Source organism: Ornithorhynchus anatinus, chromosome 2, assembly GCF_004115215.2.
Source record: "Ornithorhynchus anatinus isolate Pmale09 chromosome 2, mOrnAna1.pri.v4, whole genome shotgun sequence".
NCBI classification, from domain to species: Eukaryota; Metazoa; Chordata; class Mammalia; order Monotremata; family Ornithorhynchidae; genus Ornithorhynchus; species Ornithorhynchus anatinus.
In genome coordinates this window covers 91,438,843-91,452,214 of record NC_041729.1, presented here as the reverse complement: position 1 = coordinate 91,452,214, position 13,372 = coordinate 91,438,843, and the positions used below count along the sequence as shown (strand labels likewise).

General features: G+C 45.8%; 1 protein-coding gene across 2 annotated transcripts in view; it reads right to left on the bottom strand.

Moving 5' to 3' along the window:
• SLC2A12 (solute carrier family 2 member 12) overlaps nt 1–12,580 on the bottom strand; it is a 65,875-nt gene extending 53,295 nt beyond the window's left edge. Inside the window, exon 1 of one of the 2 annotated variants that reach the window (XM_039911177.1) lies at nt 12,219–12,580. In XM_039911177.1, the coding sequence (XP_039767111.1) occupies nt 12,219–12,372 (154 nt within the window). In that variant the 5' untranslated portion in view covers nt 12,373–12,580. The remainder of the gene's footprint in view (nt 1–12,218) is intronic. The other variant, XM_029058340.2, reaches the window with a different exon arrangement.
• Nucleotides 12,581–13,372: the final 792 nt, after the last annotated feature.

Genomic DNA, 13,372 nt, shown 5'->3' with positions numbered 1-13,372 from the left:
TGTGATACAGAGCTTGTGGCTGGTTTGATTGTATTGAATCTTTCATAACACTTAGCTTAGTGCTTGGCACATAGTAAGCACTTAAATACCACTATTTTTAAATTGTTATTATTAATGTCCACATAACACTTACCTTAAAGGCCAGTGGACAGGAGAGTGGCACTAGTGTCTTTACCTGGTCACAGTTTGGATGGAATTCTCTCTCAAAGACACACTCAATAATGCAGTCTTACCACCAGCAGCGCCATCTTGGAACCAAAGGACAACTCGGCTATACAGTGGACTCCATAAATGGATGATGGTCATGAACCCAAAAGTCAACCCTTGTTCCCGCTTTCTCAGGTGTCCCTTCTAGCCCTGTGCCTTCTAGCCCCTCTTAAGGCCAGAAGTGACCTCTGTTTATTGGACTCTTCTGTGATCCTCTCAGGTACACTGGCCACGCTTAATAGCCTAAGGTAGGTTTAAGTTCACAGAGCAACATTTTACTCGACACAAGAATGGGTGCGGAAACCCGGGTTACTTGGTCTTACAGTAACTAGGGATCATCTATCTGTCTCCTCTGCCCCAACCTCTGCTTCCCACCCCTTTTTGTTTATTCCCCCCACCACAGCATTCTTCTGGTTCTCTCATTCTCATCCCCTTCCAAGTGAGGACTACCCGCTTCTAGGGAATACATCTATTAAGATACGCTGTCTTTTGCTTCTCGTATATGCTCTCCACTCCAGTCCACACTTCATTCTGCTTTACAGATCATTTTTATTAAAAAAAAAAATTCAGTCCATCTCTCCCCACTCCTCAAGAAGCTCCAATAGTTCCCCATCTACCTCTGCATCAAAGAGAAACTCCTTAGCATAGGCTTTAAAGGACTCAATCAGCTCGCCCCCTCCTGCCTTACCTCACGGATCTCCTACTATAGTTCAGCTTGCACACTTCACTCCTCTAGTGCCATCTTACTGACTATGCCCTAGCCTTGTCTATCTTACCATCGACCCATTCCCACTCCCTCCCCCTCCACAGATACCAGATCATGATTCTCCCCACCTTCAGAACCTTTTTAAGGTCACATCTCCAAGAGGTCTTCCCTGATTAAGCCCTCTTTTCCTGGCTTTCCTTTCTTTTTCCTTTCCCTCCTGCGTCGTTTATTTACTTGGATCTGTTAACCTTTGGGCATTTAATATTTGCCCCACCCTCAACTCCACAGAATTTACATATACATCTAAAAATTAAATATACTTTATATTAATATCTGTCTCTCCTCTAGACTATAAGCTCACTGTGGGCAAGGAACGTGTCTATCAGCTCTGTTGTATTGTGCTCTCCTAAACACTTAGTATAGTGCTCTTAATAAATACCACTGATGATGATGACATTGATGATATGCACTCATATCTTTAGAACAATGCTCTCCACAAAAGTGTTCAATAAACACTCTTGATTGACTGAGTCTGGGACTCCAGACCCCACTCTTTGGTTCCTTTAAACTGAATTGCCTTTAAAGAAGCAGTATGGCCTAGTGGGAAGAGCAGGGGCCTGGGAGTCAAAGGACCTAATCCCAGCTCCACCAGTAATAATAATAATAATGATGATATTTGTTAAGCGCTTACTATGTGCCAAGCACTGTTCTAAGTGCTGGGGTAGATACAAAGTTATCAGGTGGGGCTCACAGTCTTCATCCCCATTTTACAGATGAGGTAACTGAGGCACAGAGAAGTTAAGTGGCTTGCCCAAAGTCACATAGCCGACAAGTGGCGGGGCTGGGATTAGAATCCATGACCTCTGACTCCCAAGCCCGTGCTCTTTCCACTAAGCCACACCTGCTGTGTGATCTTAGATACCTGGCATCTCTGTGCTCAGTTTCCTCATCTGTAAAAGAGAGATTCAACACCTGTTCTCTGTATGTACTCGTACCTACCCCAGCTGTTTAATGCAGTGCGTGGCACAGAGTAAGCACTTAATGCCATTATTATGAATGATAATAATAATAATAATAGGAAGGTGTCAAACGGGAGACTCTGTAAGGAGCCAGGAGACTAGCACCAGGCAACCTTTTTCTAGTTTCCAGTAGTAAAGCCCTTTCCAATTGAGGAAGAAGAAAGTGACATCTTCATCCAAGCCCTGGATAAAGATTCAATTAGGGACTCTTCTCCCCGCCACCCCACTCCCCAAACCATTCAGTTCTAACTTCTGCTTTTTAGGAGTGTCTAAGTTCAGGAATATATCGAACAGTTTACCTCTTTTCTCACACTGTGAGCATATGCACCCTCCACTAATAGGAATCACTGATATTCTCATTACAGGGCTGAGAATGATAAAAGAAGGAAAAAGGTAAATTTTAAAAGTTGGAAATACCTTACATTGGCTTGGACACAATTTTTATTTTCAACTCAAAAATGCAGCTAAATTCAGCTGATGCAGCTCTTTAAATATCAAGGAAGAAGGGCCAACAAAGAGCTTTTATAAAATATATCCTAGAGGACACTTTATTAATAAAACAAATACTAAAATTATCTTCTGAAGGTTCAGTGCTTTCACATTCTATTAAACACAGGAGCCCATATAATAATATGGAACAAATATAATGATTGCAGAAGAGAAAATATTATGGTCTAAATCTCCTGTTACTCAATACTAGTGTACGTTACTTGTATTTATGTTGGTAATACAATTGATTAGAACTGAACAGAGCTACACACATCCCCACATATGTGAGGGGGAAGGAGGAGGCAGGGAGGAAGAGATAAGATTCCATTTGGGTCATGGGATCCTTGTTTGATGGGTGTTGGCACAAAGCTGGAAAAATACATTCTTGGGCACCTGCTGAGGGGAAGAATCCAAGACTTATTTATTTTTTTTCCATTAAAACCCTGCCAGTGGGTGGGGTTTTTTTTGACGCACCCCGTGAGGTAAACAAACTTACTCCCTAGACTTTGAAATACTCAAATTGATCAACAGTCAAATCGAACTATAGTATTTGTTGATCAACTGTATACAGAATACTTGCAGTAAGTACTTGGGAAAGAAAAATGGAAGTAATAGACATGTCCCAACCCTCAAGGATCTTACAAATCTAAGACATCTTCATGCCAGGGACACATGCTGTCACCAAAACTTCATTTATGCTTTGCCTCAATTCAGAGAACACTTCTCTCCCTAACTAACTTAGATACAAAGCTGGATACAAAGCTTTTCCTCATCTGTAAAAGGAAGATTTAATTCCCACTCTCCCTGCTACTAAAATTGTAAGCCCCGTGTGCGACAGGAATTAGATCTGCCCTGATTATCTTGCATCTATCCCAATGCTTAGTAAGGTGCTTGGCATATTACTAAGTGCTTAAATATAATTATTATTGGACTTACCCAGAGTCAGACTGCAGGTTACCTAATAGACCAGTAGCAGAGCGGAAATTCTCGAAGCAGAGTGGCCTGGGGGAGAGAGGCTGGGTCTGGGAGTCAGAAGGACCTGGGTTCTTTTCCCAACTCTGCCAGTTGTTTGCTGTGTGACCTTGGAAAAATCATTTAAAAACTCTGTGCCTCAGTTTCTCCAACTGTAAAATGGAGATATCTGTTCCACTTCCTACTTCAGCTGTGAGCCTCCTATGGGCCAGAAGTTAGGTCCTACCTAATTAACTCGTATCTACCCCATTGGTTAGAAGAGTGTTTGACACAAAGTGCTTAACAAATATCATAAAAAACAAAACAAAACAGACCCACACTTGGCTCCCAAACCATGCTCCCTCCACTAGTCCAGGCTCTGCCATACTACTTCCCTCAGGAGGTCATTAGACCACAGGACTCTGGCCCCCTGATAACCAGATCTTGCTGCCTCTTGATGAGAAAGCAGTATATTTCTGTTTCTCCCCCAAGGCAGCCTCTCCAACTAGACTATCAATCAGGAAAGCAACATGGCCTAGTGGAAGGCTTGTAATCAGAGGACCTGGGTTCTAATCTCAGCTCTGCCGCTTGTCTGCTGTGCACACTTGGTCAAGTCACTTGGCTTCCCTGTACTTCAGTTTCTTCATCTGTTCTCCCTCAGACTGAATACTGTGTGGGACAGGAACTGTGCTCAATCTGCATACACTGTATCTACACCAGCACTTAATACAGTGCTTGGAACATAGTAAGTGCTTAACAAATACCATTTTAAAAAAATAGGATTCAATCTCATTCAAACACAAGAGGCCAAACATGAGTAGGTTGAAAGACCTTGCATAACCCTTAATATCTGCAGTCATGAGATTTGACTCATTTGGCACTTCTAAATCTCACGGGATTTCAGAGTTTTAATTAAAAAAATCCTTTTTTTTATGGAAAGTTGTGGCTATCGAGCATGGCCTTGAGGTAGAAGACTCTTGCCTTCTCTTTCGCCCATTAAAATCCTGATTTCATTCGAGGGTCCTTCATTCATCTGTTTCACCGTGTCGTCTATATTCCCAAAGAGTCCCTCAGTTGCCCTTCCCCCTGTGAGTCTCATCAAGCAGGCTCTTGTTTAAGCCCTTTAGGTAGTGAGCTAGCCCCTCAGTGGGCTACAGAAAGGGGTTTGTGTGTGTCGGGGGGAGTTGGGTGGGGGGGTTTAATCCCTTAGCACCTTCTTAGCCTAAACTCAGGTGGCCTGTGTTTCGTTCTTTTTTTTTCCTGCACAACACAACTCCTGAAACCCAATTTGGAAGCTACGTACTCTGTTTTAAAGCTCGCTAATGTTTTCTGACTTCTTAAAGGTCACCTTAGAAGCATACTTCACTAATGGAACTTTTACAGTATTTTAAAAAAAGGGCATCATTTACAGCTTTGGCCAAATTAGGCCATTGTCTATATATGTCCCCAAAGTACTACTGAAGTGCCAATATTCTGCATCCCTGGTAATTGTTGAGGTTATAAATTATAATCCATTTTATTTGCAAACTCCTAAAGATTGTGCAAAAAATCCCAAAGACCTTAGCTCATTCATCTCTCAGCTGCCCAGACTTTGCCTCAGGTCTAGATCGGGGACACACGGTAGCAAGGGAGAGGTGAGTTCCTTGGTTGTGAAGTTAGGCTGACCTCACAAAGATTTTCACCAAGGACACTGCACCATTAGGGGGCAGGAAAAAATGCCACCACTCCTTTAGACTAAGTTCATCGTGGGCAGGGAGTGTATCTGTTATATTGTACTTTCCCAAGCACTTAGTACAGTGTTCTGCACACAGAAAGAGCTTAATACGATTGACTGACTGATGTAAGTATGCCACGCTGGGAGCACAGGCAGCAATCTGCGTGACAGAATTACCATATGTAGCATAGCACGATGACATCATTTGCACCATTTTGCAGAAGTATGTTGACCTTCCTCAAACCTAGAGTGTTTCTCAATAGGGGACCCCTGACTCTCCCCTGACCTTACTTTGAAATCATTATATTCTCCCCCTAGGTGCTTGTCAACACATATGCTGTTTTCTATGAATGAGCCCTTTAACACCTTTAGCCCCCTGTCCCACGATGGTATGCCTCAATACAACTATCTCACTGTGGTATCCCAGGCTATGAGTCTTCCCTCCTTAGCTTAGTGATAGCCTCCTCCCAGCTGGTCACTGACATTTCAGATGGGCTCTGCTTCTCAAAGGAGGTTCTGCACCCCCAGGGGGAAAGAGAGGGAATTGGGAATGTCAAGGTCCATCCACTGTCATCATGAACATCTTTTATGTCCCTGATGAGGTGTTTTGTGTATTCAGGGGCTTTAGGGAGGAAAAGCAGTGAGGTCTAGCTGAGAGAACACGGGCCTGGGAGACAGAAGGATATCAAGCGCTTAGTACAATGCTCTGCACACAGTAAGTGCTCAATAAATATGATTGAATGAATGGTTTCTAATCCCAGCTCTACCAATTCTTTGCTATGTGACCTTGGGCCAAACACACATTCTCTGTGCCTCAATTGCCTCAACTGTAAAATGTAGATACCTGCTCAACCCCCTACTTAGACTGTGAGCCCCACTCAGGTCTGAGACTGTGTCCAACCTAATTAACTTGCACCTACTTGTCTGACGCATAGTAAGGGCTTAACAAATACCACAGTACACTTATACACTTATAAATTATAAAGTCTGGGTGCCTGCCTTTGAGGCATTTATAATTTAAACCTGGACAGAAAAGGGAATCAACACAAAGAAAGTTAAACAATTGATTTCTAGGCAACTGCAAATGGCACTGCGAGAAAGATTAGTAGAACTGGAGCCAGGGAGGGGTACCTGGGACACAGCAGAGGGGAACAAACTGATTGCAGGTTCAGGGCTTATAAGAGGCTGACATAGCTGACTCTCTCAAGCTCCTTGTGGATCACAGGAAATTTCAGTCTGCTACTGGCCAGTGAATGCTCTGACAATAGCATGGAGAAGGGTGTGATGGGGCAAGGGAAGCCTCTCAATAGCCCTGCCCCAGGACTATCTTTTAGATGCTGTGTCCCTGGTGGACTGGGGAGTCTTGAGAAAGAGAAGGGCAAATCTTGGTGCAGGGAGGGAAGATGGGGAAAAGAAATTCAGCCCTGGGGACTGACCCCAGAAAGGACAGGGACTGGGAAGACAGTTTCCTTGGCTGGATCTTTAGAAGCTAAGGAGCAGCAGAGAGGGCAGTTTAGGGGATGGATGGACAGTGAAAAAGGAATACAAGAAATGGAGAGGTCTACATTATTGGAAGACACCCCCGACTGAGAAAAAAAACCAACAGCATTCAAATCAGATCACAATAGCAGCTTTATCCCACAACTAAAGGAAAAAGAAATCTCATTTCTAGCTTTGAAAAAAGAAACTTGCCTTTGTAAAAAGTTATTTTTCTAGACATAGATTTGAAAAGCAAAAATCGGGTTCACAGTCAATCCCCATTTTGCAGTTGAGAAAACTGAGGCACAGAGAAGTGAAGTGACCTGCCCAAGGTCACACTGTAGACAAGTCTGACTCAGTGGAAAGACCCGGGCTTGGGAGTCAGAGGTCATAGGTTCGAATACCAGCTCTGCCACTTGTCAGCTGTGTGACTGTGGGCAAGTCACTTAACTTCTCCGGGCCTCAGTTACCTCATCTGTAAAATGGGGATTGACTGTGAGCCTCACGTGGGACAACCTGATGACCCTGTATCTACCCCAGCATTTAGAAGAGTGCTCTGCACATAGTAAGCGCTTAACAAATACCAAAATTATTATTATTAAGTGGCAGAGCTGGAACTAGAACCCTGGTCCTTCTGATGCCCAGGCCTGAGCTCTACCACTAGGTCACGCTACTTCTTCAACCATCCTATCAACTTCCATCCACTCACCCAGCCCTATATATTATCTAACCCATCATCCTTCCCTTTGTACAATGAGATCAGTCTTGATGTTTGGCCAACTTGACCGCTTCAGTGTTTACATTTGATTCATGTATGGCCCTACAACTGACTATATAAGCAAATGATAAACCCCCGCACCCCTCCACAACCTAGGCTCAAAGATAATTTCAAGTACTTTGGTTAACAGGCTGAATTGATTCTGGTCCTGAGGTCTTATAAACTTGTAAGACATCAAGGTTAGTCCAATCTGAAAGGAATCTCATCTACCAGTGGGGGCCAATTCTATCTTTGTGCTAAGTCCAAACTTTGCTTATTTAACAAACATTAATGGTGACTCTCCCACCTTTCATCTAGACCTTTCCGCTGCTGGAAATTCTCTCCCCGACCACATCCTTCAGCTTTTCTACCCTTCAAAAAGCAACAGGGCCTAGCGGAAAGGACACGGGATTTGGGGGTCAGGAGACTTGGGTTCTAATCCCAACTTCAGTATTTGACTTTGGGCAAGTCACACGACTTCTGTGTCTGACTTTCTGCACCTGTAAAATGGGGATTAGATTCCTGTTTTCCCTCACCCTCAGGTTATGAGCCCATGAGGGACAGGGACTGTACCTGATCTGATTGTATTACATCTACTGCAGGATTTGGCACATAGTAAGCACTTAAATACCACTATTATTTTTCTGTGGCCCTAACACCCACAGAGAGGATCATGGGCAGAAGCTCCTGAACACCAGTGAGAAAACTGGGAAGGTGGTGGGTGTTTGGACCAGAATGGTCCATCCTGGAACAGTGAAGAACAAAGACTATCCTCCTCATCGGCAATCACCTGTGGCTACTATTGTTCGTCTCAGCACATTCTCTTTCTTCTCTCTCTTTTCCTGTGTGCCCGTTCTCCCACACTTCCATTGTGATCCAGGCAGCGTATCTGAGTCAATGCCCATGTTTTCTCTCTAGTGCTTCTCCCATGGCAAACACTTAATCAATGCTATTTTGATTGACTGCTGGCAGGGATCTCATCTTGGTTTTCTATAGGCCCTCCATGTGCCAAGGCAGAGCTCGGCATAAAGTAGGTGTTTAACAATGATGATGAACTATGTCTCATAATAGTATTCATGTCTTCACTCATGCAGTGGTATCTAAAAGACTTCTCCTAAGAAAGGGCTCTGTAGTGCTTTATATTTTGCAGATCTTTTGAAAGCATGTTCACTCAGAGCCCACACAGAGGATTTGGATTAGCATTTAAACAGAATGTAGGCCCTGGAACAAGCTGCTTCCACTGGTTAATGCATGAAAGACAGTTGGAATCTTTTTAGGTAGGTCCTTCCCAATGAAGGAAAATGGTAAGGGGGAGGCGAGGAAGAGAAGAATCCTCGGAAAAGTGGGCTCTACAAATGTTCAAGTCACTACATAGTGTCATGCCAGTTAGTAAGTGGATGTGCCCAACACATCCAATCACAGAGGCACTGCCAATGGAGATGCAGACACCATTACTGCGGTCTGCTGACTAAAGACCACGAGAAATGATAGTGGGGGAGGTGAATATGGGGTGTGGAAGGTTGGTCATGCCAGCAACAGGCACGGTAGCTAAAGATGGTCTTAGCCTCAGGGTTCAAGGGGCAGCAGGGCCCAGAGACATGTAGGTGTGGGAGGCGGGCTACTCCCTGGGTTCCCATGCTGCTCCTGCCTGGAGTTTCCCTAGGCCCGCTTTCGTCCTGGCTCTCCTGCAGCCTAGCAGGGACGGAGAGGGAGGTGAATGGCAGGATGGAAGTTGATTGGTCAGAATTCCCCATTCCAGGCAAAAAAGAGTATCTCTTGGCCAACAATTTTGCTACATTAATAGAGAGGAGAGAAATGCTGCCTTCCATGTTTCCATGATTTCCCTTCTGCCAGTGCTGGGACTTGTAGTGACCTTTCATCGGAGTTTATTCCATTGCTACTAAGAAGCAGTAGGGATTAGTCTTATCAGAAACAATGCTGGGAAATACGAATAAGTCTTCACTTGGTCCATACCAGTTGGAGAGAATGCACTTGTTTTGTAGGTAAAGAAAATATTTTTAGGTGTTTATGATTTTACAGAAACCTGCTAATCTGGATACTCTTTTAGTCGGAAAGGAGCAGGTTCAGGAAAAGGAATTTTGAAATTCAAAGTTTTTGCTTATGCATCCTATTAAAAATTAGTAAACATGAATTGCAAAACAAGAGATCTTGGCTCTAGATGTCAATTCTCTCCTCTTTGTGTAACTCATCTGTCACAGTGCATCAGTTTCCCCCTTCTGTAAACTGGGACTAATTTACCACCTACCTACTTTAGGCATAACAATTAATGAGAAAAATGTTCTGTGTCTTAGTCTGATAGATGAAAGGGCATGCGGAAGAACAAAGGGGCATCCAAAGGAGTGTTCCTTTGTTCTTCTATAGCTCCTTTCAACTGAGTTGTTCAGGAAGAGCTCAACAGTTCTTGGCAAATCTGAAACCTCAACATGCAGGTGAAGCAGGTGGAAATCTGAATCCCATTTTAGGGAATGGAAGTTAACTACTTGCCTGCTACAGAACACTCGGCAGCGTGGACCAGCACACAACACATGATTCATGATGGCCTTTGATTCAGATACCTAAGTATATATTAAATTAGAACACATAAAACCCTTGAAAGTTCATATTCTCATGGAAATAATTTATTAATGACTGTAGTAAAGACTGCAGTTCAAACCCAAATACTTTAAATCTGTTACACTGAATGGAGTATTATTTTTACCAGTACTAATTGTGATGTAAGAGGACATTTTGGGGAACTTTATTAAATTAGCTTTTAACTAAAATCTTTTGAGTGAGTTTTACTGATGTTCCCTGTAAACGACTCTTTCAAATGCAAGCTGAAGTATATATGATATTGAAAAAATATGTTTTACAACATTAAATGTCCCACTTCCATATGTGAAACTGATTGTCAACCTTTTAAATGGCCTAAAACTTTCCCCACTTGACATGTCACCAGATTTTTTTTTTTTTTGAGGTAAATCTGCCTCAGATTTTCAAGACAGTTTGAAAGTTGCATCTCCTACGGACACCCTTGGTGCAAGTGATCAGAGATAGGCACACCTGAAATTACACTAAATTACTTCTAAAGGGGGCAGGGGGAGGGGAAGACGTACTGGGAGAGAAACAGTTTTCCCAAAACTTTAAGACTAGGAAAATCTGAGGGCACCCACTTAAACAACATGGGAGTGAATGAACCTTATAGTTTTAGGTTTTTAACAGGTGACTGAAACTACTGAAAACAACTGGTAGATGTGAAGATGTGAAAAGAAAATTTTGTGCTAATGGATCACTCAGGCCAGTGAGTTTTTTTACATGTACCCTACTTGCAGATATTTATCTTTTGATAATAATAATAATAATCGCATTTGTTAAGAGCTTTCTATGTGCCAAGCACTGTTCTGAGCGCTGGGGGGATACAAGGTGATCAGGGTGTCCAACATGGGGTTCACAGTCTCAATCCCCATTTTGCAGATAAGGTAACTGAGGCACAGAGAAGTGAAGTGACTTGCCCAAAGTCGCACAGCTGACAAGTGGCACAGCCGGCATTAGAACCCATGACCTCTACTCCCAAGCCCGCGCTCTTTCCACTGTGCCACGTTGCTTCTCATTGGATAAAATAAAGCTTTTGATAAAAAATAGCTACTACTGTGAGCCCGTTTGGGGGCAGGGATTGTCTCTACCTGTTACCGAATTGTACATTCCAGGCGCTTAGTACAGTGCTCTACATATAGCAAGCACTCAATAAATACGATGGAATGAATGCTATTACTACTGCTTGCGCTCTGTTGTCAAGACTTTTTGTTTTGCTTTCTGAAAGGTGAAAATCCCAGCCTGCATATATTTGGGCACGTGTGCGCAAAGGGTGGATCTGTCATTTTCACAAGAGGTGCCCCCGCACCCACAGATCAAACCCTAATAATTCATTCGATCGTATTTATTGAGCGCTTACTGTGCAGAGCACTGCCCTAAGCGCTTGGGATGTACACGCCTGCCGTTAGAAGGAAGCGGGTCAAGGAAGCTTCTCGTGACTTTCCAGTCCATGTCATGAGAAGGATGGCATTTGTTAAGCGCTCACTATGGGCAAAGCACTGGGAGAAGCAGCGTGGCTCAGGTGGAAAGAGCCCGGGCCTGGGAGTCAGAGGTCATGGGTTCTAATCCCGACTCCACCGCTATTCAGCTCGTGTGACCTTGGGCAAGTCACTTCACTTCTCTTAACCTCATCTGGAAAATGGGAATAGAAGACTGTGAGCCCCCACACGGCTTGTATGTGCAGTGTTTGGCACACAGTAGGCGCTTAACAAATCGTGGCTCCGTGGAAAGAGCACGGGCTGGGGAGTCATGGGTTCAAATCCTAGTTCAGCCGCTTGCCAGCTGGGTGACTTTGGCCAAGTCACTTCACTTCTCTGTGCCTCAGTGCCCTCATCTGGAAAACGGGGATGAGGACTGTGAGCCCCACGTGGGCCAACCCGATCACCCTGTATCCTCCCCAGAACAGTGCTCTGCACATAGTAGGCGCTTAACAAAATGCCATAATAATAATAATTACCTACCAACCTTTTTTTTCCCCTAGCAGAGCACACTCTCCCTGGCACAAATGCCAACTTTCAGAAGGATGGTTTGCGATGTGCAGTCTTCCCCCCCCCCACCACCACCCTATTTTCTTCCAAATCAGCCCAAAGGGTAGAGGACCGGCCATAAAAACAAAAAATTCAAGGTCCCCGGCTGTCATCCCTCCAGGATCAGCCATGACTTTAAAAAGCAATTCTTGTTCCCTGCCTGTCATCCCTCCCTCTTTTTTTTCCCCCTCCCGGACTCCTGCCCCGGTCGGTGGAGCCCCGGATCCCGTTCCTGGAAAGGTCTGCTTTTCCCGGACGGTCCTGCCCGGGAATTTACCTCCGGCCTCCCGGGATGGAGAGGGGCAGCTGCGGTGGTTGCCATCCGTCGGGGCCTCTGGGGTTTTGGGGCAGAGCCGGCCGGGGTCCTCTGACTTTGGGGCAGGTACCATGGCGAGAGGAGCTGCACCGGTGCCCTTCAGACGGGAACCCATCCCCTGCCAACCCCAAGGGCACCGAGGAGGGGGCCCATGCCAGCCCGGCAGGCGCCCCCCAAACTTCAGGTCCCACCGATCCGTGAGCAACTTTTGCTGCTAGTTCAGAAGGCTTTGCCCTTGCCAGTGACACGGGCCTGTTGCTATTCTGGGGAGCCTATCACCGGCGAGGGGAGGGCCATCTTTAGGAAGTCGCCCTCTCCTCTCTCTCTCTTGGTTTCTTTTTTTTTTTGGCAGTGAAACGTGCTGGCTCGAAGGAGGCGTTTTGCCGGAGTGTCCCTCCTGCTCACTTCCCATGTCCTCGGGCCCGGGCACCTTCGGGAGGGAGGGAGGGAGGATGGAGGGAGGGGTGGGATGGGGGAGGGAGGAGGGTGGAGGATAGAGGAGGTGGGAGGGGATGGAGGAGGAGGAGGAAAGGGGAAGGGGGGGGGATGGAGGAGGGAGGAGGAGGGAGAGAGGAAGGGGAGGGAGGGATGGAGGAGGAGGGAGAAGGAGGGAGGGGCGGGATGGAGGAGTTGGGGGGGAGGGAGGGGTGGGATGGAGAAGGAGGGATTGGGAGGGAGGGGTGGGATGGAGGAGGAGGGAGGGGTGGGATAGAGGAGTGTGTAGGATAGAGAAGGTGGAAGGGGGAGGGAGGGAGAGAGGGATGGGGAGGAAGGGGTGGGATGGAGGAGGGTGTGGGAGGGAGGAGGTGGGATGGAGGAGGGTGTAGGATAGAGGAGGTGGGAGGGGAGGGAGAGAGGGATGGGGAGGAAGGGGTGGGATGGAGGAGGGGGGGAGGGATGGGAGGGAAGGAAGAGGGTGTGGGAGGGAGGTGGGATGGAGGAGGGTGTAGGATAGAGGAGGTGGGAGGGGGAGGGAGAGAGGGATGGGGAGGAAGGGGGAGTGAGGGATGGAGGAGAGGGAGGGTGAGGGAAGGGTGGGATGGAGGAGGAGGGAGGGGTGAGATGGAGGGGGAGGGAAGGGTGGAATGGAGGAGGGAGGGGGGAGGGAGAGATGG